We start from the raw sequence: 21,737 nt of genomic DNA, 5'->3' as shown, positions 1-21,737 counted from the left end.
CAGGTAAAAATGGAGATATTTATGGATTGGTGTGTAAATTGCAAATTGACCTCTTAAAACGTAATTAAGAGTGTGGGGGAAACCGAAGGCGATGTTGAAGGTAATGGGGGAGATCTTGGCACGTGTCCAGAGTAACCGACAACCTATAGATCCGGTGTCCGTCAAAGTATAGGTTTTAAAAAGGGGTTTAAACTATTGCGCACCTGAGGACAGCCATCATCATTGTTCCCTTTGCCAGCTCCTCTCGGACAAATAAGTGCTTACGCACGCACACCGTCTGATCTTCTCTTCTCTCCAACCGCACACCGTCCGATCTCGAAACCCATATTCTCTAGTATAAAAAGACTTCGACACAAAATGGGTTTTAAGCATTTATTGTATAGTTGTGTAAGATAACGTACGTACTTTTTCGTGACTATATTAATCTTCCTTTGTATTTTACCAAGTTAGTAGTCTACATACATAAAGTATGATAGTGCTAAGACTCTCACATCGTCATCGTCATATATGGCCCCTAATAAGATTGAAACAAACTTTTGTTTTAACAAATAATTTTAATTCCAAAGATGAATCAGAAACTTTATGCAAAAGAAAATGAAAAAGCACAGGACTTTAATCGTTGTGATATAAGTAAATAAAAAAACAAACCCGTCGGGACGTCCGTACAATCGACGTTAATTATAACAACGACCATAAGGCCAATTAGATAGTAACACATGTAGATGGTTTCACGTGGTAGCTATAGCTTCGACTCTTGTTTGATGCGCTTCGTAACACCACTTCATTGCTTTTTTTACTTTATTCGTTTCCCGTTTTTAAAACATTTTTAATAACCTAAGCAAATTAGCATTAGCAAGTGGTTATCCACTATTGGATGCTTTTTACAATAATAATACGTAAGCTAACATTTGTTTATTCTTCCATATCTCGGACCAGGTGTCGCACGCTAGGAGGACCACATCCCTTTCACCAACATGTGCGTAACAAAATGCTTGCTTCTTAAAAATGCATATGAAAACATGGAAACATTTTGTTTGTTTTGTTAAAGGGTTTTCATAAATATATAAAAGAACAAGTTTACATAAGAAAACATGGAAAACAAAATAAAATGAAAAACTTATGCGAGAGTGAGAGAATCAATGTAATGATTTATACTGACAAGTGTGGTTAGCTATAAGAGTAGTAGTTACATCCAAATTATCTAACCTCCTTAATCTATCAAGGTCTCCCCATATTTTCTACTTATTATCTTTACCAAGCTGGTTCAACGTCGCTCTTGGTGGTCTAATATGATCTTAGCATAATTTATTATTACGGTTCAGATTATATATATATATATATATATATATATATTAATGGAAAGTTATAAAATAAGGGATTTTATCGTGTTTAATCTCATAAAAAAAAAAGTTAAAAAACTCTATTATGTGACTGGAGCTCCTCAAATATTGATTGATCCCTAAATACAGTTTATTTATGAAAAAAATTGATTTTTATACGCTTCATCTTGATGGAGCCAAGAAAAGAGATACGGGTGGGTTATCTTTTAACAACTTCGGTTTAGTAAAACCATACAAATTACGGTTTTGATTTAGTTCCGGTTTGGTTTACTTCAAGATCAATTTTTTATCTCGTCGCCCAATGCTTTTATTTATATATAAAGCCAAGTCAGTTAGTAGTCCCAAACTCACTTTTCTTTGGAGAAGAAAAATGTTTCTTCTCCGATTTCGCCGAGACGATTAAAATCTCAAAAGACGCACTTCTCGAATTCGAGTGATCATCTTCGTCGTGAGAACCTGCTCAGTCTTCTTCTTTTAATGGCGATCTATCATTCTCCTCCAAAGCAACTGAATAAGAAGAAGAACGAAACTCCGAAGCAAGTCTTCTACAAGACGAAGGAGATTGTGTATCGAGGACGATCGAAGCGTATCATACTCCAAGACAAGAACGGACCATGTCCTCTCATTTCCATTTGTACGTTCATCTTCTCTCGCTAGGGTTTTTGAATCTTTGATTAGGAGAACGGCATTGGAGAATGTAGGTTTTGATTAGGGGTGAAATTGATGTTTTAGTAGTCGTTTCTTTGGATTAGATCCGTGAGTTTTTTTGTGTTCATCGTCGTCGTCGTCGTTGTGGTTCTCTGTTTACAAGTTCTTGTTTGTGACTGTTATTAAGAATTTGTTTTGTTTTACAGGTAATGTTCTTATCTTGAGAGAAGAAATGAATCTAGTTCTTGGCATTGTTGATGTATCTCAAGATGATTTGCTGAATCATGTGGCCGACGTACTCTGTGAAGTAATAATCCTTGACTTTTTCCTTCACTTCTTTCCTCTTTATGTTTCATTAGCCTCAGAACAGTGTTGTTCTGGTTTACAAGAGTGAGAGGATTTTAATTTTTAGTTTTGTTTCTCATGGCAGAGAAATGATTATGAGTGTATTGATGTTGAGCTCCTCAGACGCCTTGCTTATGGAATAAATGTCGATATTAAATTCGAGAGGTTAATCCTTTTTTTTTTTTTTTGTTAATATGTTACAACTTTTTGTTTAATCTTCTATATATCATAATGTATTTTACTTGTTTGCAGCATTAAGGATTTCGTGGTTACACCTGAGCTTGCTTTATTTGCAACACTTGGTATTCCTTTGTATCATGGATGGATAGTTGATCCTCAGGTACATCATTTTGATTGTTTTTATTATCTTTCAATATTTGTTGTTTTGGAATAGTTTTCAATATATGATTGCTTTTCCTCTGCTTATACCTCCAGGATTCGGAAATCGCTACTGCTATTGGAGGCAGAACTTATGATGCTTTAATGACTGAGCTTACTGCCTTGGATACACAGACTGTTAAGGCTCCAAGCTGTAAAAGTAGTGAGAAATGCTCTGTTGATTTTCCTGTGTCGGGTACTGCGTCTGCAGAGCATGGTAGATTGGGAAAGGGAGATATTGAAGAAGAAGAAGCCTTGTTAAGAGCCTTGACATTATCTGAAAAGGAAGCGCCTGGTTTTGATACTCACAGAGACTCAAATGAAGCAGAGGAGGCTGTGTCTAAATCCTCAGATGTAAATGGGCTCACGCAAAAAGAGGGTAAGCTCATACACATGCATTTTTATATCTATTGTGGATAAAGATAACTCCATACATTTCCTAAGTTGATCAAGAAAACTTCACCATGGTTGAATTTTCAGGTGAAGTGATCAAAACATTCTTGAAAGATAATGCCAGTCAGTTAACATGGGATGGGTGCGTGATTGTGTTGTTTGCTTACGAAGATTTTCTATCATTGTCTAAGACTGGTTATATCTTAATAATTATTGATATTTCATTTCCTCCAGGCTCTTTAACTTGGAAGATGAGCTTAACGAAGATGAACTTTGTGTCTTGTACCGCAACGATCACTTCTCTACCATGATAAAGGTTACTTACTTAGATGTAAAGCTGTAGTGTTTTTTATTTGTTCCCAGTCTTTTGAATCGATAATCAGGAAGTGTTTTCCCAAAAGTGATTTCAACAGTTTATACATAATATCTTAGAAGGTTAATTCTAATTTCGATATTTTCTTTTGCTCTCTCATTTTGCAGCATGGTGAAAAACTCTTTACTTTGGTTTCTGATCAAGGCTATCTGATGGAGCAAGACTTGGTTTGGGAGAGATTAAGTCAGGTATTTGAGAATTATGTATTAAGCTGTCCTTGTAAAGAGAAGATGAATTTTTGCTATTTTCAAAGTCTCCTGATTGCAAATGGTTTGGTTTGGTTTTCAGATCAATGGCGACTCTGTCTTCATGACTGGTAACTTCTATGTCTTCAACCGTGACAGTTGCACAAGCCGAAAATGGGATCAACATCACGCAATTACTAAAACTGAGGTATGAACTCCTCCTGCTTCTGTTTTTTGCTATAATAGAACATGGCTTTTACTAATTTAGATCCTTTTTTTTGTCTTTCTCAGAATGTTATCCCCGGAATCAACAGTGAAGACAGTGATGATAATGAGTAAATATCTATCTCTTACTTTATACTTTACTGATCTCCGAGGACTTCAAAGTCAATCTGTTTAGACTATTTCACCCTTTGTATCTACATCTATAATCTTTTTAAGATTCTTAGTCTTTTTTCGTTTTTAATGGCAGTCTGGATCTTCAAGTGGCGAAGGAGTTGCAGCGTCAAATTTGGGCTGCAGAGACTGGATCAGAGGTATAGGTGACTTTAATACTTGCAAGTCCTGATATATCATCTCTGAATATAAAACTGTCGTAAAAGTGTAGAGAAAAATATAGAAACAGAACTCATTATCATATATACTCTGTTAGTTCTATAGCACATGTACAATCTCATGGCTTTCCCCAAAACATAAGAAGAGAGGAACCTTTATGCCATTTTATCTTTCTTTTGTTTCCCTACTTCTGCTTGTCCTTTGTTATGTCTGCCCATGAACATGACCGAGGACCTCTTCTGCAGTATGCTCTTGTACCAAACAGCTATACCCTTCAAAACCTTTTAAAAGTTAAAAACAACGAGTAAAACACTTAAAACTACAGAAGAATTACCTCAAAAGTAAGATACCAAAAAAAGTAAAATGTAACAAAAACAAACAAATGGAAAAGGTAACAGCATATTGTTTATATGCGTTTTTACTGAATACATTGATGATGAAAACATTAACCAAATTCACATTAACCAAATTCACACCATATATAGCAAGGTGTAACACAAATAAGCTTAAAAAGAGTGAAAGCAGTAACCACCCAATACGATTTACTCTTGGGTAAATTTATGGGACGACTGCAATATCAAACAAGAACGATCATGATGCATAATACTGTAATCGCAAAACTCCGAAAATATATTTGAAACCACCAGATGTTAGTGTAAATGGTACATCTTTTACAATTGAAACTGTGTCAAATTAAGTGAAACATTTTAAAGGATGATAGGATGTGTAATAATTGTGTGATATATCTCTTCAGGTACCAATAATTTCCCTCAAGCACATATCTTCTTCAATACAAAGATGGAAAGAATTCCTAATATGGCAAATGGACAATCCTGTAATATATCTCATGAAGCATTGTCCCCTTACCACTTCTGCCTATGTCTTTCTTCTTTCTTTATCTTACTAACGTTTTTTTTTCTTATTAGCTTTACATAAATGTTTTAAGAGTAACAACCAGCAATCAGAGCTTTTTGAATTGTGATGGGTTGTTTCTCTTTTGTAATTTATTTTGGTCATATGTTAGTATGTTAGACCATCTCCAATGTTTTTCCTATTTTTACCTCTAAAATAGAGGTGACTTTTGCTCCAATAGATACCTCTATTTTTTCCTCTAAAAAAGAATTTTCCGTAGAGATTCCTTTTTTATTTTAATATTAATACCTTTTACTTATAAAAGTTGCAAATTAACCTATTTAATTTATAAAACTTTCATAAAATTATGATATTATTTAAATTTTTAACATTCATAAATATTATTTAAATATCACATTTATTAAAAGAAATACATTGCATCATATAAAATAATAAAACATAGTAGATTTTTTTAACTTTCAGTATTGTGTTATTCAATACAAAACCTCCACTTCATTAAATTATTATTAAACTATTTAAATACATATTTTATTTATTTTGATCATAAATATAAAAGTGTTAAAAGTTCAAGGACCATTTTATAAATAAAAAAATTCAACTCTATTATAGAGGAAAAAATAGAGTTCCTCTATATATAGAGGAAAAAATAGAGATCTCTATTATAGAGGTAGAAATAGAGATGGGTTGGAGTATATTTTACTCTAAAATAGAGTTAAAAAGCAAATATAGAGGTGGGTTGGAGATGCACTTAGTAGTTTGTCAAAAAAAAAAAAAAAATGTTAGTATGTTAGTCTTACAAATGTAAATTATTCAATTAAAATAGAATCAGTTAATATATGTTTGAGAATACTTTTTTTACAGTGGAATCAGTTCTGTTGACAGTTTGAAATGCCCTCTTTTCTTTATGCAAAGATAGAAAACAAAAACTATATTCATGTCAAAATGATGATATAACATGAACAAGTAGTGTCTGAAATACGCAGAAATTGATCATAAATTACTGACACTTTTATAACATAAAATTCGAAGGATGTGCACCATGTGATTTCTTTTTACAATTTGTTATATAAAAGAAGGGATGAATACATATATATCTCTAGAGTCTCTTTTCTTCTCTTCTCTTGTGTTGTCATATGATCCTATGATTTAAAAGTCCTAACTCCTAAATATATATCCCTCAAAATCGTTATATGACCAGACAATGAGGATTCCAAGTTAAGAATGGACTTATTAGGAAATGCTCTCTAACCAAACTAACACGATGAAGAAGGAAGAAGAGAATCGATTCCTTTTTTCCTTGTGATACCTGTTGGTACACCATAACAGACCGGTGCAGCCCCAATCAAGTGTTGCAAGGTGCACGCATCTCGAGCTGCGGCTATAAATGAACCGATTTTACGTCTCTGCTTGTGGTTGCACTCAATCTTCTTCCCTGACCCATCATCAACATTTGATGGAGCTGGCTTGTTCCGCGAAGACGGTTTCCTTGACCTCTTGGTGGTGTTGTTTCCTTTTAGATTCATGGCTGCGAGTTCATTAGCTAATGACTCACACTGGCTACACCCACCCTCTGATGAGGAATCTGACCTCTCTTGCAACCATGCTTCCAACAACGCTTTCCCAAACCGATCAATGTCTCGGTCTGTTACGTCCCATAAAGTCGCCACAATGGCTGGAGATCCACCTAGGAGATATGAGAGTGGTATGCCTTCTGGAATGTAACTGCCTTTTAGCCATAGTGAACCACTACTGCATCCCATTAAGAAAGTTGCAGAACAGTTATCGAGCTTCTCTATTTCACGCTTCGGTATATACTGTGCTCCTGCCGTATCATGAAAGGTAGAGGATCTTTTAGAAATCAATCTCAAGTAAACGAAGATTGCACCAAAAACGGTTAATAAATCCAAAGTGCTAGAAGAATCATACCACTTCCATGACCAAAGTAAAGAAAGAGATCATGATTTTCTAATGCTTCTGTCAACTCTGTAGCACTTGGTTCTGATCCAGCTTTCCCCTGAAAGTATACACAATCATGGAAGTTTGAAAACAAAGCATCACAATAAGGTTTGGTATAAGTATGCTTTTGTATGTTACCTCAAAGTTTTGATCTCTGAACCAACTCTCAAACATGTCTTGTGTTTCGGGGAGATCACCACCAGGATTCAACAAGTAAAATGAATCTAGCGGATCTATAAGGGGGAAGGAATCAAGATGAGGTCTTGCTGGCTCTCCTTGGAGACTGCGCTTCTTTAGCACAGCAGATATGCAACCTACAGAAGGCATGCGGTACACCTCTTGTTTCCTTAGTATTGGAATATTCTCCCAAGGAAGCATCTAAGCAAAATCAGAAGGTTAGTTAAATTTGCACTAACAGCTTAAACATCAGATCAACCTGAAAACCAATAGCTTAAAATTTCATATTCATCGAACCCAATATTTTTTATCATGCAAGAATTAGCAGCAGTCTTCACGAAAAGGATCTATGTTTTTCATCAAGAATCGCGATGGCTAAACCAACTAGTCAAACTTTCTAATTCATGTGCAGGAAAATGATAAGTATATAATTGACGAACCTGAACCTCGGGATCTAACACAAGAATGATAGGTTCTCTGTTTTCATGTTCGTCTTGTTGCCCTAGTTTGGCTGCTGCGTCATGTATCAGTTTTAAGGCCAATTCATGCCTACTTTCAGATATATTAGATGCAGCAGTAGGAGTTTTACAGCTATCTTCTTCGTAAAGATATCCCCCTCTACCCACATAGCAACCATTTCTTAAAGAAAGCTGAGCAACACATGCTTCTCCTTTTAAGTTTTCCGTACCACCACCAAGAATAACTTTCAAAAGCATCTCATTTACTTCCATTTTGCACTTGGACTTGAGATTATTTACCAGCTTTTTCTGCACTGAGTCAGGCAATTTGTAGTTCGACCATTCTCCAAGAAGCAGACACCTCCAGGGACCCAGCCAGGAAGCTTCTAGATTCCTAGAACAAAAAAATGGTTATCTGATGTTGTTTACACACATGCAGACCCTTACCCAGTTTTCGATTCAGAAGATGGATCAAAACAAAGTCCTTTAATTGTAAAATAGACAGATATGTGCACGTGTTATAAAAAGAGAGCCATCATACCTTAGAAATATTCCCAGGCGATGATCAAGTTTCTTTCTCTTTTTCCACCACAGACATCTACTCTCTGTTGTGTCTTCTCTAGGAGTAGAAGATGATGCGTAGCTTTCCTCCAATATTGATTTAAATGCTGGAGCTACCTCATCAACCACGGTGGCACCCCATGGACAAAGCCAGGGCCCTTTTAAACTTTCGACTTGAGTCGCTTTCGTAGAGCTAAGATTTGCACTGTCATCTGACATGTCTAGTGAATCAATGAGATCGTGAGTACAAAATATAAACACCATTGATCAACAAATATGGAGTTCATATTACCTTCTAAAATCGAATCTACAGGTAGAAGTGTGGCAACCGGTTGGCTTTCTGGGTTTAGGCGTGATATGAGCACCCAGGCACAAACAGGTGAACGAATGTGCATTAGCTCCTGTAAAAGTTGGTTTAAAGCACCTCCAAGCAAACTAATGCAGATGATTGTAGAGCTTGGAAGATTGATGAAAAATTCTCTAGCAAATTGTACAAGATCTTCAGTACGCTCAGGAGCAAGCCTACAATGGCGAGTAAGCAGATACAGAGTCAGCCAACAGAAAAGTATAAAGCATGTCTGGTTGCTTAAGTTAAATTATCTTATACCTGGGTAAGTCCAAATCCTCAGGAACCATGCAGCTCGAGCAAGTAGCCTCTGTGCACTGAAAATAAAAGCTGTCAGATAGAAGATGAAACACCTACTTTGAAAAAAGCAATCAATAACTACGTCAAAATATCATCAATAACACCGAGGTCAATCCACAAATTGAGAAGCTGAAAAAACTTATCCGACCTACTTCAGTTACCTCTTTATCTGAGAGGCACCGTGATTTGTGTTTTCCGCTCAAACTTGAAATGAAATGGTAACTGATATGGGTACCAAGCGAGGCTTGATGGAAAAATGAGACCCAATGACTTGCTGATAGCTCATTTCCATCATATTCGAATGAGAATTCAGCACTCGATGAAGAAAGCAGATATAAAGAGGCAAGCAATCTTGAAACCTATCAGGGACAAAAAAACAGTTTTATACCAAACAACAATGATTTTAAGATTGAAGCAAAATAGGCAAGGACAGGTTACTGTTGAACAACCCAAGCTTTTACCTTTTGAAATAATATTGGAACCTCTCTGCTGAGTACAAATGCTAACATTAACCATGACACCAGTTTTGTGAACGGAATATGAGACAGATCACAGCAAATAGACCTATTAAAGGTAAAAAGGTTAAGAAGGATGATAAGTACACAGTTCTAAAGAGCATACTTAATCAATTTAGCATATGATGTTTTACATGGCCAAGTGGTATACAACCGATATATGTCTCACATACCTACTCTCCCTGCAGTGGTAATTCCGCAAATTCAACCAGCACAAGTTGTATAGTATTACTGCACGATCAACAGCGAATACATCTCTTGCAACTTCTTTCCTAATAAACTCCAGCAGCTGACTGACAGAAGGCTGGTTGTGGCTGGACCAGTTGCTTTTAAATAAAACAGAGATACTATGCAGTAAAGCCTCATGAGCTAGATGAACTTTACCAGAGTCTGCCAAACATTTTCCTGAATTGGAAAACTAAAACTGTAAGCAGAGATACATATCTTCTAGCAAAGATTCATATGTGAGACGTGTATATACCATGTGTGTGTGTTTTAAGAGAATAAACAAATGAATAGCCAACACAATTTTCATGAACTACATGAGAATGGTCAGAACATAAAACAAAAGCATGGAAAGGGAGAATATGATCAAACTCATTTGGCCTCGAAACTCACTCAAGGGCTTTCATACCCATTACTTTTTTATCGACAATGGATGAATCAAAAGGTTACTGGATCTCAGTTGTCATCTAAACTATTAAGCTATTAGATTGTTTCAACAGGAAAATGTCAAAAGGCTAACTTCATATGCATGCATGCACATTTGACTATTTGAGTGAGCAGATGCATAAGGAATTAGAGCATACCAAGGCTAACAAGTATTGAGGACGCAAGCTTCCTATGGCAGAGTTCCCATTTCAAACTCACTAAATTGTTGAGAGACCCAGATCCTGTTGCCTCTTCGGAGAGGCACTGCTGATATTTTTCTTTGTAGCAAATGCAAAAGCCAAGGACTGCATTTTTTGTGTCCAAGAACACCCTTTCACCCCTAGTGCCATCAGATCTATCACAGAAATTAGAGTTATTTGACATAACTTCAGGCACATTGGAAAGGTTTTGGCATTGCTCTTTAAGTGACTGACGCATAGATCGAGTCAACCTTGACGTTGGCTCAGATATCAAATCCTTGTCCTTTGACAAACAAGTTGGGATAGCTCTTCGACCCCTTCTGGAGGCTCTGTTTCCTGTTGGCTCCTTTATATTGAGTTTTGTTTTACTTAATTTATGTCCTAAAACTTCCCCTCCATTTCTATCAATCACTATTTCCTCAGCAATTTCTTCCCCATGTGATCTGATGCAGCTTTTCCATGCTGAGCAACAGACTTTTCCCAGGGCAGTACTAAACAAGCTTTCAGCATGCAAGAAGCCATCTGTCTGGAAAACTTTATCAATTTTTTTCCGAGATATGTCTCCAAGTTGTTTATCCAATGTAACTTCCAACTTCAGTTTGCACTTGACGCACGAAAAATCTCGCTGATTAGCAATTAGTATCTCCTTTGAATTTTGGAGTTCCTTTTCTGCCAGACCCAGACACTGCTTTTTGTGGTAAAGATTTCCTTGAGAAATTAAAGAAGAAAGAAAACAAATCAAGCAGCTTATTAACAAAATAATTAAGGAAACCTAAAAGAAAAGACTATACCCATTGAATAAAGGATTAGTTTCATACCTAAGGCAGAAGAAAATGCAACTGAAAAAGGGAATAGACTTTGCGAGCATGAAATGGCTTTTCCCCATGATAGACTGGTTTCTGCCTCCAGTCCATTCCCTATTAGATCATTAAGAATTCCAACCTGCACATTTGACACCAAATTGAGAAACAGAGAACTGATGGGACCCAGCTAGACTAGAAAGTTTGAACAACCTGAAGGGTGCTTTCCAAATAACATTGGAGTACACTCCAAGGACTTAGGTAGCAGCAATTGACGTCCCAGAGAAAATTTCCACATGGCCAAAACTCAGTTGCTACCCATCCGTAGACTTGGAAGTTTTTTATGCCAAAAGTCCGTATCTTTGATATTTTTCCAGCGTCGTTGTGTTTTTCGAACTGCTTCTCAGCTGAATACTTAAATTTCTGGTGAAATATAAGAGTCCGTATCCTATATGCTTCTTTTGCATATGAAAGAGCCTGTAAGAGAAAATGGTTGACCATCAACTCAAGAGATTATAACAATGAAACTGGCAGTTATTCACAATCAAACTTTTGAGGCAATAGATGTAATATATGTATAACTACGTTACCTCAGAAAGTTTTCCAAATGATATGAGCCTTTCACAGAGATCATAATAGAGATATGCGGCTACAAAAGATGAAGTACCAGAGAGTGAAGCCTGCAATGACATTCATTAGCAAAATTTGGATGATCCCCATAGATATTGTTTTGAGAGGACAAAACTTCACATAAGTTACCTTTCTTACACTTGAAATGAGTTCTGAAGCTGCATCTTTTATATCATCAGTTGTGATGTCTGATTGAAAGGGGCCTTCATCTTTATTGGAGGCACGCAAGAAATTATTATGTAAATCATGGAAGTTCTGCTGGAACCCAATTAACTTTGCTTTTGAATCTTTCAAGCAATCTATCCAGAAACTAATGCATGTAGATTTGTCACCACAATTCTCTGATAAGGTACGGATAAAGGTATCACTTATGGGGGAAAGGCATAAGGCATGACTAAGCCTTCTACATTCCCACAGCATTCCAAGGCAGACCTCCAATTTGACATTCTTCCACTTAAACAATCTGAAAATCAGCTGGTATATATGATGATGGAGCTCTGTACATCCCTGGAGATGGAAAAAAAGTATCAATGGCCAGATAGATATGAAGAACGCACTAAAAAGTATGCCACTAAAAAAAACATAGTGCAGCTACATAATAGGAAAAATGTTACCTTCACTGACATCAAATCAATCATATTATACAGTAACGGAATTATGTTCTCTGCTGGTAGACTGTCCCCACTATCATCTAGGCTAAGAATCCTCAGCCAGAGATTTAGTGAAGTTCTAATATCTTGAAAAACTTTCTGCGCAAAAGGGACGAGGCAAAATGTTTCAAGAAAGATAAAGTAAACAGTGAAACACAATTCACCAACTGAAAGATAAACTGTCAATGATTAGAAGCTATGCAATACGCATTTGCACCTTCGAGTTTGGCTCAGCTTCCTGGGTACAGAAAGCCCTCAAGCAATACGCAATAGGTAACATGTGAGAAGATGGAGTACCCTCTTTGTTTGGCCCATGATGTACCTCGTCCTGCTTTCAGACAATACGAAATTTGTTCACTAAATATACAAGCCATTAATGAGCTATTAATTGTGAAGGTACTAAGACATATACCAATATAGAGATTGCTTCTGACAGTAAACAAATGCACTCATTTAGATGTTCAGTTCCAGATGTCCTTGTCATTCGTGCTTTCCATATTAAGATTCTTGCTCTCTCTATATGCATATCCTCAGTGACATAAACATCGTTCAAAAGGATATCTGCTATCGTGATTCGCGTTACTTGACCTAGATTTGAACTTAATGAGAACATTTTTTCATAGGCAAGAAGCTCCTGCAAGCATTTATAGAAAAGAGAAGATAAAAATAAAAACAAATCAGGATTACCAATTTTATAGGTAAAGTACATTCACCAATTAAGTATCCAACGGACTTTCTAGTAGCATGCCCCGTCAAGTTAGAAGATGCTCAAACTTTTATTCAAACATTAACTGAAAGGTTGTTAGGATCCCAACCTGCTCTAGGATTTTTCCGATACCACGCTTTGACTTTTGTGGAGAAGATAATAACAGTGAGTACAAAGTTGTACAAGAATCAGCCGCATCCAGATTCGTGTGACATTCCCGTTCTATCTGTTGAAAGCACAGACTCAGATACTTGTACTTCAAAAATTCGTATAAATGTACTTCATCAAAAATTTACCTTAACCCACTGCTTAACAATTGCCTCAGGGCCTGGTAACCTTCTAATCAGATGTTCAGCTGACAACCAATTTTCTAGAATATGAACAATACTCTGTCTAATCTTACATCTGCTACATTGCTGGAGTATATCCAGGTAGAATGCACACCTCTTACATGCTTCCCCCACAAAATCCATAATGGCATCTTCTGACAAGTCAGTATCAGATGAACTAGACTGATTTACAAACATCTGACAATGTAGTTCAACACATCTCCATGATGCCTTGGAATTCAGCTCAAGCGCCTCACAAGCCTGCAAAGTAGAACACTAACTCTATAAAATGTACCATGAGGAAAAGAAGTAAAAGAATGTATCATTTAGATGCATAGGTCCGCACAAGTAAAGCAAAACCAGTTTTTTATTCTAGTCTTGTTTGCATAGAAAAAATTATAAGACGCTAAAAAGCATGTACTCCACCTTATTTAGCTCCTTATCTCTGTACAATACGATACCAATATTGTAAAGCGTCGCAATTAGAAACTTGAGTTCTTGAGATCGGATCCATGGACTGGCAATTACAACTTCAACTACATGGGCACTGATCTGAAAAGAAAGATGTTCGATTACTAAGTTAGATTTATGATCGATCGCATGTTCAGGAAATTGAACAAAATTAAATCCATTGATTTGTATGCACTGCACATTAATACCAAACCTCCACTTTAAGCTGGGTTCTCAATGAGACAATGAAAGCACCCATAGCCACGTTTAACAAAACTTTGTTATTGTCATTTTCTCTATCTCCCTTGTCAGACGTGCATCTAAGAAGTGGGCACAAGAGATGTGAGAGATGCATTCAACCCACAAAAGATGATTTCACAAAAGAATTGATATAGTTTCCACTTTCTATGTGCACTGAAAATTTAGACATCATCTCACCTGCCAATGCTTTGCATATAACCATGATAACAATACATATATTGAAAAAACTGGTGACAAAAAGATGCTTTTACAGTTGCATAAAACCTACAATTTAAAAGAACTATCTTCTGAAATCCACCCAAATATATTCACTATGTGATAAGCAAAAACTATCTTCTGATGATCCGCACGACTCTGACTAAAAGCTACAGAATATAGCATAAGGGACAGATAATGATCACCTTACCTTTGAAGGAAGAGACAGCCATCACAAAATTGGAGAAAGGCATCGTGAATAGTAGTTAGATGAGCAGAAGCGCAGGGCATTTCTGTCTTCAACACAATTTTTCTTTTCACTGAATATATCAAGTCTGCAAGCGGTTGGCACAAGAATTTCAAGGCATCTAAGTATTCTGGCCGACAAGTCTTCTCGTTCCTGTCTATACAGCTATCATGTCTTTTATTGTTGTAGTTCTTATTCCCACCAATCAATGATGAACCAGTCCGATTACCCACTTTACCTGAGTAACTATCAACCATGCCGAGTAAAGAAGCTAAGCTTTGCCATCTGGCATCATCATCAAACAAAGCTTGAATCTTCCAATCATTTGTTGCATCTTCATCCTTACTTTCTCCGAGCTTGGAATCGCAAACCGTGATGGACAACCCAGTCGAATACAGTCTAAGAACCAGATTAAGTTGGGGTATTGCCTGCCAAGCAGTCAATTTGTAAATTAACTCATACACCAGGATAAATCATGAATAAGTTAAGGCAAGTTTACATGCCTAGGAGAGTAAAAATACCTCTACGAAAGTAGCTGCCATCTCATTTAATTTATTTGAAACTTTTGCACAGTACATGTCTCCTGCTGCTCGAAACTTGTGAGCGCAATAAGCGACTAGGTCATAAAATTCCATTAAATTCTCATTACTTTCATCCTGAAAAAGAAGCAGTGTTATAAGGTATTGCAAGTTTACGGTAGAACATCAACTGAGAAGCTAGCAGAAACCTAAAGTCATCCAATCTAGCAACAGATAAAGGAGCAGGACACACCAAAATGTATGGAAAAAAATTCGTGGAAATAGTTACTCGATGTACACAAGACGGTAGATAATTAAGATGCAAGGAAATCGTGCAAACCTCAAATTGACAAGTTAAGCTGCGCAACAAAGCCATTGAAATGTCAATGGTCACTGACATTTTTCTATACTTCACTCCGAACAGAACAGAAAGCACCTCGCGAGCAAACTGGAAACAGGGATCAGATTTAACTATCTATTAGATGACAGCATGTAAAAGAAAGCAGCAACAAGAAGGAAAGACATCAAAGGACAAAAGCAACCTTATAAATCCGATCTTTTGACAATGCAGATTTATAGAGTTCTTTCACAGTTAAGTCGCAGAAAGACAGCACCAAATCCTCATCGAAACGTTCAGCCTCTTTAACCAAGGAAACAGCACATTTACCCATATATGTCACGATCCCTCTCTGCAACTTTTCACTCGCCTTAGCATCTAAGACCCTACACAGTACCAAAATTTCAGGCTGTGCTATCTCTCGAAAGAAAAATTCAACTTACTGGTGCCAAATGGAAACAGCATTGATCTAATAATCAAAGAAGAGAAAGTTAAATAAACCCAAACTGACCTAAACCAGGGTCTAACCTCCTCGATCAAAAGAAGGACTTTCCTACACCGCTTATCTTCTAAGTGCTGACCCATTGCCACAGCCTTAATGATTGCATTCACCGCATCAACAACGACCAAAGCCAGCTCCGCCTCACCATCCTGAACCTCAGGTAACAACAGGCACTTCCGGGATTTGCAATCAGAGCCGCCTTTTAGCTTCTCCAGAACCGTAAACCCTTCAGCATAAACATTCTCATACAAACCCCAAACATCGAGACAATAAATCATCCGCAGCCTCTGAGACTGAACGGTATGAGGCTTACAAGCTAACTGAGCGGAGACCAATTCTAAGCAATCTACGCAAAGCTCATAAACGCGGAACAAACCCAAGGCGGATTCGCGAGCTCCGTCGTCAGATTTGGCGACGGAGAGGCGTTTCGGCAGCAGCGACATCGATTTGTTGAGGAAAGGAAGGAATTGCTTAGCTAGGGCTCGAACGGTAGTTGCTCGGTCTTGTTTTTTATTCCGGGAAGTTGTTGATGATAGAGTCGAGAAAGGTTTAAGGTAATCGGAGAAAGAGGAGAAGACATCTTCGCCGGCGGAGGAGGTGGAGTCGATGAGTGAGAGAAGACGGAGGTCGTCAGCGGACGCCATTGATTTCAAAAAAAAAAAAAATTAGAATTCCCGCTAATTGAAGAAGATGCTCATTCCTCTAGGTCTACTCTAGTCACTCTCTCTCTCTTCCTTGTAATTTCAAAATCTCAGTCGCCGTGAAGAATCGTAGTGAAGAAGACAGTTGATTTAAATCTGAAATTTTGAAAATTATAATCAGAACTCTTAAAAACTGTTTTGTGTAATTTATTTTGAAAATGTTTCGGAATTTTTTACAAGTTTTAGAAATTAGAAGAACCCTAAACGGCTTTTTAAAACACCTTCCGGATGTTCTCTCTCGCGGTTTTTAGTGGGCTTGTTTATGATATTTAAAAATAAAAGCCCACTTTACTTTTTCAAAGCCCTTTCTGTTTAAGGAGGTTTTGCAGTAAAAGTAAGTATCATAGATATGATAATTTTGTGTATTGATATTGCTTACTAAGACCATCTCTATCGGGACTTCTTAGTCATACTTCTTAACTTTAATCTGATTAAAAATAAATCATAAATATTACTAAGAAGAGCCTCTTAATTAAGGCGTTTAAGAATCTCTAAGAAGCGTCGACGTGCTCAAAAATTACATTTTTTTTTTTCTTCTCTCTCGCAATGAAGGTTGCGAAATTGATTGAGATTTCTCAATGATCTGTTGGAAGTGGAGTAGATTGATTCGATTTTTGGTCACCATTCGTCTGTTCTTGGCCGTTAGCTCAGCCTCTCCACCGATGGTGGATCTCAACGGTGACTTTCGGTGAGTTAATCGACGACTTGGTTAGATGAAATCGGAGAGCACCAAATCGGAGCCTTTCCTTCACTAATTCGGAGATGTTCAATCACCAATCTCTTTCTCATAGTATGTTTGTCTTTATTTTTGAATCAATTTTTGTTTAGTAAGGATTCAGAAATTAGTGTTCATTGATTTTTGAAATTAGGGTTCAACTGGATTTTTGAAAATTATGTCTTCTTCTTCGGCTAGAAACTGTAATTTTTGGATCACATTTGAAATTGATTCAGAGGCAATGTTGGTGTTTTCTACTAAAATCTTAGAGCTTTGTAAACTGGTGACATAAAAATTCAGCTTCTGTCATTAGGCTTCTGATTCGTTGCCTTATTGTGGTTAAAGATATACTTTAAGTCTCTGTAGTTTATCAAGCATTGTCTTTTGCTGCAGACTAGTATGATTGAATCAAACAAATTTTGTTTGTACGTCTTCTTGATAGATTGTTCTCTTGATATTGAAAGCCTTCAGCTTTGGTTGAAACTATTACTTAGTTTGTGTTCATGGACTTTTAAAATGTGTATTCCTGAATTTTGTAGAAATGATTCGTATATTACAAGGTTACCTGTTATGTTAGTAGTAATCTCCTATGCCTAAAGTCTGACCTTTTTCTTGTTTTGTTTCTTTGCAATTCAGGATCTGTGAAGATGTTATCCGCTTAGAACAAGATCAAGAAGGATAAGAATGCTGAACCAACAGATTGCCAGGAGCAAGTTGCTCAGGTAACTAATACCTTTTTTATGTCTTTGTTTGTAATTTTGTCCTCCTTTGTGGAATTATTCATCTTCTCTTAGGCTTTGTTTGTTGCTCTATTTAGTGTCTTCCCCTTCTCATTTAATGGTTGCATTCTGTTATACAGAGGGAAAATAATTTGATTTCTCATTGCAGGCACATGGATATCTCTCGAAACCGCAAAGTTGTTGTGATTTAATTACATCCCATTCAGAAGGATAATGCGTCCTCCCAAGAAAGGTGCTGCTGTTCAGAGGCCACGTAACAGGACTCTAACCTCTGTTCATGAAGCAATGCTCGAAGATGTTGCTTTCCCTGCTGAGATTGTTGGAAAGCGTACTTGTTACCGTTTTGATGGGTCCAAGATCATGAAGCTATTATATCATCTATGAAAGAGTAAACTCAGATCTTTCTCTTCATGAGTTTAAGCTCATCTTTACCTTCTCTTTTAAATGTGTAAACATTTATGTTCTACTTCAAATATTTTTATTTTGAAAACAATATTTTTCAAAAATAAGAATCTCATTAAGAAATTGACCATTGGAGGGGGATAATTTTATTTCACCTACAAAAAGTTCTTAGTTTTAAAAAGTACACAATTTATTGTTAAAAGATTCTAAGAGTCTCAAAATTATAATCTCCCGATAAAGATGCTCTAATAATTTATATGTGATCATTTCTATAATTTATGGTAATCCTATATTTTGTCATGTGATGTTAGTTAAGTTATTCAAACTTTTTTATATGGGTTTATGACATGTATTATATTGTTATATCACAATCCAAAACTCAAACACGGCGTAATACCGATTTTTGTGGACAAGCTTCGTCCGAGGACAAAACTATAGTATCCAAAATTTAGGTACTCGTACTACCTTAAGTACAATGTGTAATACATTGTTGGACACGTTTTGATTGACAGCAAATAGTATTTGATATTTTAGCACAGCTTAATATGAGTATGTTTTTATATGCTAGATATTTGTTAAACGTATTTAAATTTTCCAAAAGTTACTAGTTTGTTCATCTTTTTATTCAAAGTATAAAAACAATTGTGCGTTTGATTTTGGATTTTGTCATATCAAACCGAGACCAAGTTGAAAACGAAAATATGTACCCACCAAAATGAAACAAAACTAAACCAACCCTAATAAAAAAACAAATCTAGCTTAAGTGCCTAAAACCGAAATCCAAATCCGAAAATGTTCAACCATGGGTGACAAAATTGAACCATGCGGATTAAGATTATACGGTTCACACAAATTAACGCAATAATCAATCATTGGTTTTTTTCTCAAGAGCTTTTTTTCTCCACTTCTCTTTCTCAACAAAATCAGCATCCAAGAACCTCGACACAAACTCCCAAACCTTAAAAACATCCTCAAAATTCGTCATAAATCCTCCTAACCTAACACTCACCACCGACAATCTCAAACTCATCGCTTCATCACTTCTCCTCTTGTTCCTAATCCTAATCTTGTGCAAATACGCACATCGCAAACCAATCTTCTCCCTCTCCGCAAGGCTCTCCACCACCGAAGGATCAACCTTTTCACCTTGCCAGTCGAAAATATTGAACGAAATAGACGACCCTCGACTCAGTTTCGTCTTTGGTCCGTAGAGTTTCACCAAAGGCATCTCATTTTGATGAGAGCCTGGATGTTGCAGAGTCATCAAAGCTCGTATAAGCCATAAAGTCAACGACTTTGACCTTCTACTGATTAGTATTAGTCCCAAAGAATCTGCGTGATCCAATCCTCGAAACTCAATCATTGCTTTATTATCTTGTTCATTCGATGATGATTCGATTTCAATTATCTCATTGCCACCAGAAGTAGACGCCGCCTTGTGGTCCTCGTGGTCCACACGGGTAGTTTCGTCATTTTGTTCTGAATACTCTGTTTTCCATTCCCGAGCTGGCTCAGCTTTTACGGCCGTGAGATTCGCCGGATTTGTTGGCTCTTCCGACAAAGCTGGAGAGCTAGATTTCTTTACGAACAAGCAACCGAAACCAGAAGGATCGTCTTGACCTAAAAACTCTGTAAAAGAACAGATGAGGAAATCTGGTTGGAACAGAGAAAGACCTAAAGTCTCCATGTCTTTAGACCCTAAAGCAGAGGTATCTAGCAACACATGCCATTCGTTTCCGTGAGCTAGACTCATCCATGAGTATGAGTACGAAGCTCCTGTGACTAGAGATTGAAGCGGAAACACAAAGAGCCCTCTTTTGCCTCCTCTTCTCTTCCCTCTCGTGATTCTTCTCTTCAACTTCTCCGAGTTAATATCAGTGCTCGGCCATGAAAACTCGGCTGATTCGGGCTTTACACCCTTTTTCTCTGAGATTCTGATCATTTCTTCAACTGCTTCGTCTTCGTAGTTGTAGACAGTGAGAAGGTTAGGATTGGTTTTGAAAGAGTAGAGTTCTGCTAGTATCTTGAAAGCAGAGGAACGGTCTTGAGTTAGAATCATGTGATATTCGGATTCTTCAAGATTCATAAAACCCGTGAGTCTTCTCCTCATCCTTGACTGAAACTGAGATTCTTCTTCGCTCGCGAATGATATCAGTTCTTTACCGGAGCTCACTTGCTTGCAAGAGAAGGTAAGTAGAGAAGGAGGATTCAAATCGGGTTCTGATTCTGAGATTCGTCGAAACTGGGAGTAAGAGAACAAAGGTTGTTGCTGACCAAACACATGGGGAGAGGATGAGAGGTTTTGGTAATCAGTAGATCGGAGATGATCGGCTTGATTCGTCTGCAAGTAATCTGGAAAAGCTGTGATGAGATCGTAGAAAGATGTACGGAGACGAGGGAGAGATTCTTGGCTCGTGAATTTGGCGTCTCGTGTTAGTAAAGAAGCTCCTGTTGTGATTACTGAGAACTCGAGCTCTTCTTGTTTCTCAGATACTGAATGAGATGAGAATGGTGATGAACAGCAGCCATTGAAGCAAGCTTCTTGTATGAAGTGTGAAGTCTTCATCTGTCTTTTTTCTCTCTCTCTCTCTCTCTCTCTCTCTCTCTCCCCTGTTCCTCTGTTCTTTTGTCCGGAGAAAAGAGGGAGGAGTGACTTGAGAGAACGTTGAAGTCAATGAGATTAAAAAAAGTGTAAAATTGGGTCTTTAGAAAAATAATTTGCTGTCGTAATCTAATTGCAATGCATAGTCAATCAAAAGAAAAGTTGCTGTTCTTTGGAGAAAAGGAGACTCGTACCAAAATTTTGCTTCTGATTGATAGTAGTCAATTTCTAAAACATAACAATAATGTATAGAAAGAATATTATGGGTAGTTAGGTAAGTATATTATGCTCACGTTGAAGGTTGAACAGAGTTGACTTCTGTCTCTTTGTTGGCTTATACTACTCCATTTGATTAGTGTAATGGTAATGAGAATTGTAAAATATGTTGGTAAAGAAAAAACAAACAAGCAATCGAAGAGATTTATTAGTTTACGAATTAAATGGTTGGCCAGATGTTTTATTGACCAATGACCAGTAAAATTATATCCATGAAATGGGGTCCAAGTGAAAATATAACTTTTTTGGCCTACTACTTTTTAATGTTTCTTATAACGATATATTGGACTAGTCTGTTTTTTTTCTTGGTTGTTGTTAAAATATACTAAGTCACTTGTGCAATAAGAGACTTCCTAACTGAAATAATATTTTACTATAAGATTTTCTTCTTCAATGCTAATCATGTTTCATTTGTTTTGTAA

At 36.9% G+C, this 21,737-nt stretch overlaps 3 protein-coding genes and 1 long non-coding RNA gene across 9 annotated transcripts; 2 read left to right on the top strand and 2 right to left on the bottom strand.

Annotated features, from left to right (window-relative positions):
* Positions 1–1,683: 1,683 nt before the first annotated feature.
* On the top strand, positions 1,684–5,350 carry LOC104722737 (uncharacterized). Its single transcript, XM_010440951.3, has 12 exons — positions 1,684–1,974; positions 2,195–2,295; positions 2,419–2,498; positions 2,586–2,673; positions 2,769–3,090; positions 3,192–3,246; positions 3,339–3,420; positions 3,585–3,665; positions 3,766–3,870; positions 3,954–3,997; positions 4,135–4,198; positions 4,972–5,350. The coding sequence occupies exons 1-12, from the start codon at positions 1,818–1,820 to the stop codon at positions 5,122–5,124; spliced, it is 1,332 nt and encodes a 443-aa protein (XP_010439253.1). The 5' UTR covers positions 1,684–1,817; the 3' UTR covers positions 5,125–5,350.
* A 726-nt stretch (positions 5,351–6,076) lies between these two features.
* Positions 6,077–16,707, bottom strand: LOC147933803 (separase). Of its 6 annotated transcripts, XM_087474347.1 has the most exons (28): positions 15,889–16,678; positions 15,583–15,763; positions 15,381–15,488; positions 15,044–15,178; positions 14,761–14,950; positions 14,487–14,679; positions 14,034–14,139; positions 13,796–13,921; positions 13,337–13,630; positions 13,150–13,266; positions 12,747–12,968; positions 12,552–12,662; positions 12,299–12,433; positions 11,814–12,191; positions 11,645–11,734; positions 11,268–11,531; positions 11,073–11,196; positions 10,213–10,962; positions 9,577–9,808; positions 9,350–9,452; positions 9,050–9,247; positions 8,850–8,905; positions 8,535–8,764; positions 8,223–8,463; positions 7,664–8,075; positions 7,185–7,424; positions 7,017–7,104; positions 6,077–6,912 (listed from the first exon to the last, which is right to left on the bottom strand). In XM_087474347.1, the coding sequence occupies exons 1-28, from the start codon at positions 16,521–16,523 to the stop codon at positions 6,344–6,346; spliced, it is 6,528 nt and encodes a 2,175-aa protein (XP_087330473.1). In that variant the 5' UTR covers positions 16,524–16,678; the 3' UTR covers positions 6,077–6,343. The 6 variants fall into 6 exon arrangements, 5 of the variants coding, with proteins under 5 accessions (XP_087330473.1, XP_087330469.1, XP_087330471.1 ...); XR_015571975.1 differs by having other exon boundaries at positions 8,223–8,447; positions 14,487–14,950; positions 15,889–16,707; XM_087474343.1 differs by having other exon boundaries at positions 14,487–14,950; positions 15,889–16,707.
* A 268-nt stretch (positions 16,708–16,975) lies between these two features.
* LOC104722736 (uncharacterized) lies at positions 16,976–18,560 on the top strand. The gene is made up of 3 exons (XR_757243.3): positions 16,976–17,370; positions 17,932–18,017; positions 18,184–18,560. It is a non-coding gene; the product is annotated as an uncharacterized LOC104722736 (long non-coding RNA).
* Positions 18,561–19,027: 467 nt separating this feature from the next.
* Positions 19,028–21,283, bottom strand: LOC104722735 (uncharacterized). Its single transcript, XM_010440950.3, has one exon. The coding sequence runs from the start codon at positions 21,001–21,003 to the stop codon at positions 19,303–19,305; it is 1,701 nt and encodes a 566-aa protein (XP_010439252.1). The 5' UTR covers positions 21,004–21,283; the 3' UTR covers positions 19,028–19,302.
* Positions 21,284–21,737: the final 454 nt, after the last annotated feature.

The sequence above is a fragment of the Camelina sativa genome, chromosome 11, assembly GCF_030686135.1.
Source record: "Camelina sativa cultivar CO46 ecotype springtype chromosome 11, ASM3068613v1".
NCBI classification, from domain to species: Eukaryota; Viridiplantae; Streptophyta; class Magnoliopsida; order Brassicales; family Brassicaceae; genus Camelina; species Camelina sativa.
The sequence above is the reverse complement of the archived record's forward strand: the minus strand, read 5'-3'. Positions and strand labels throughout refer to the sequence as shown.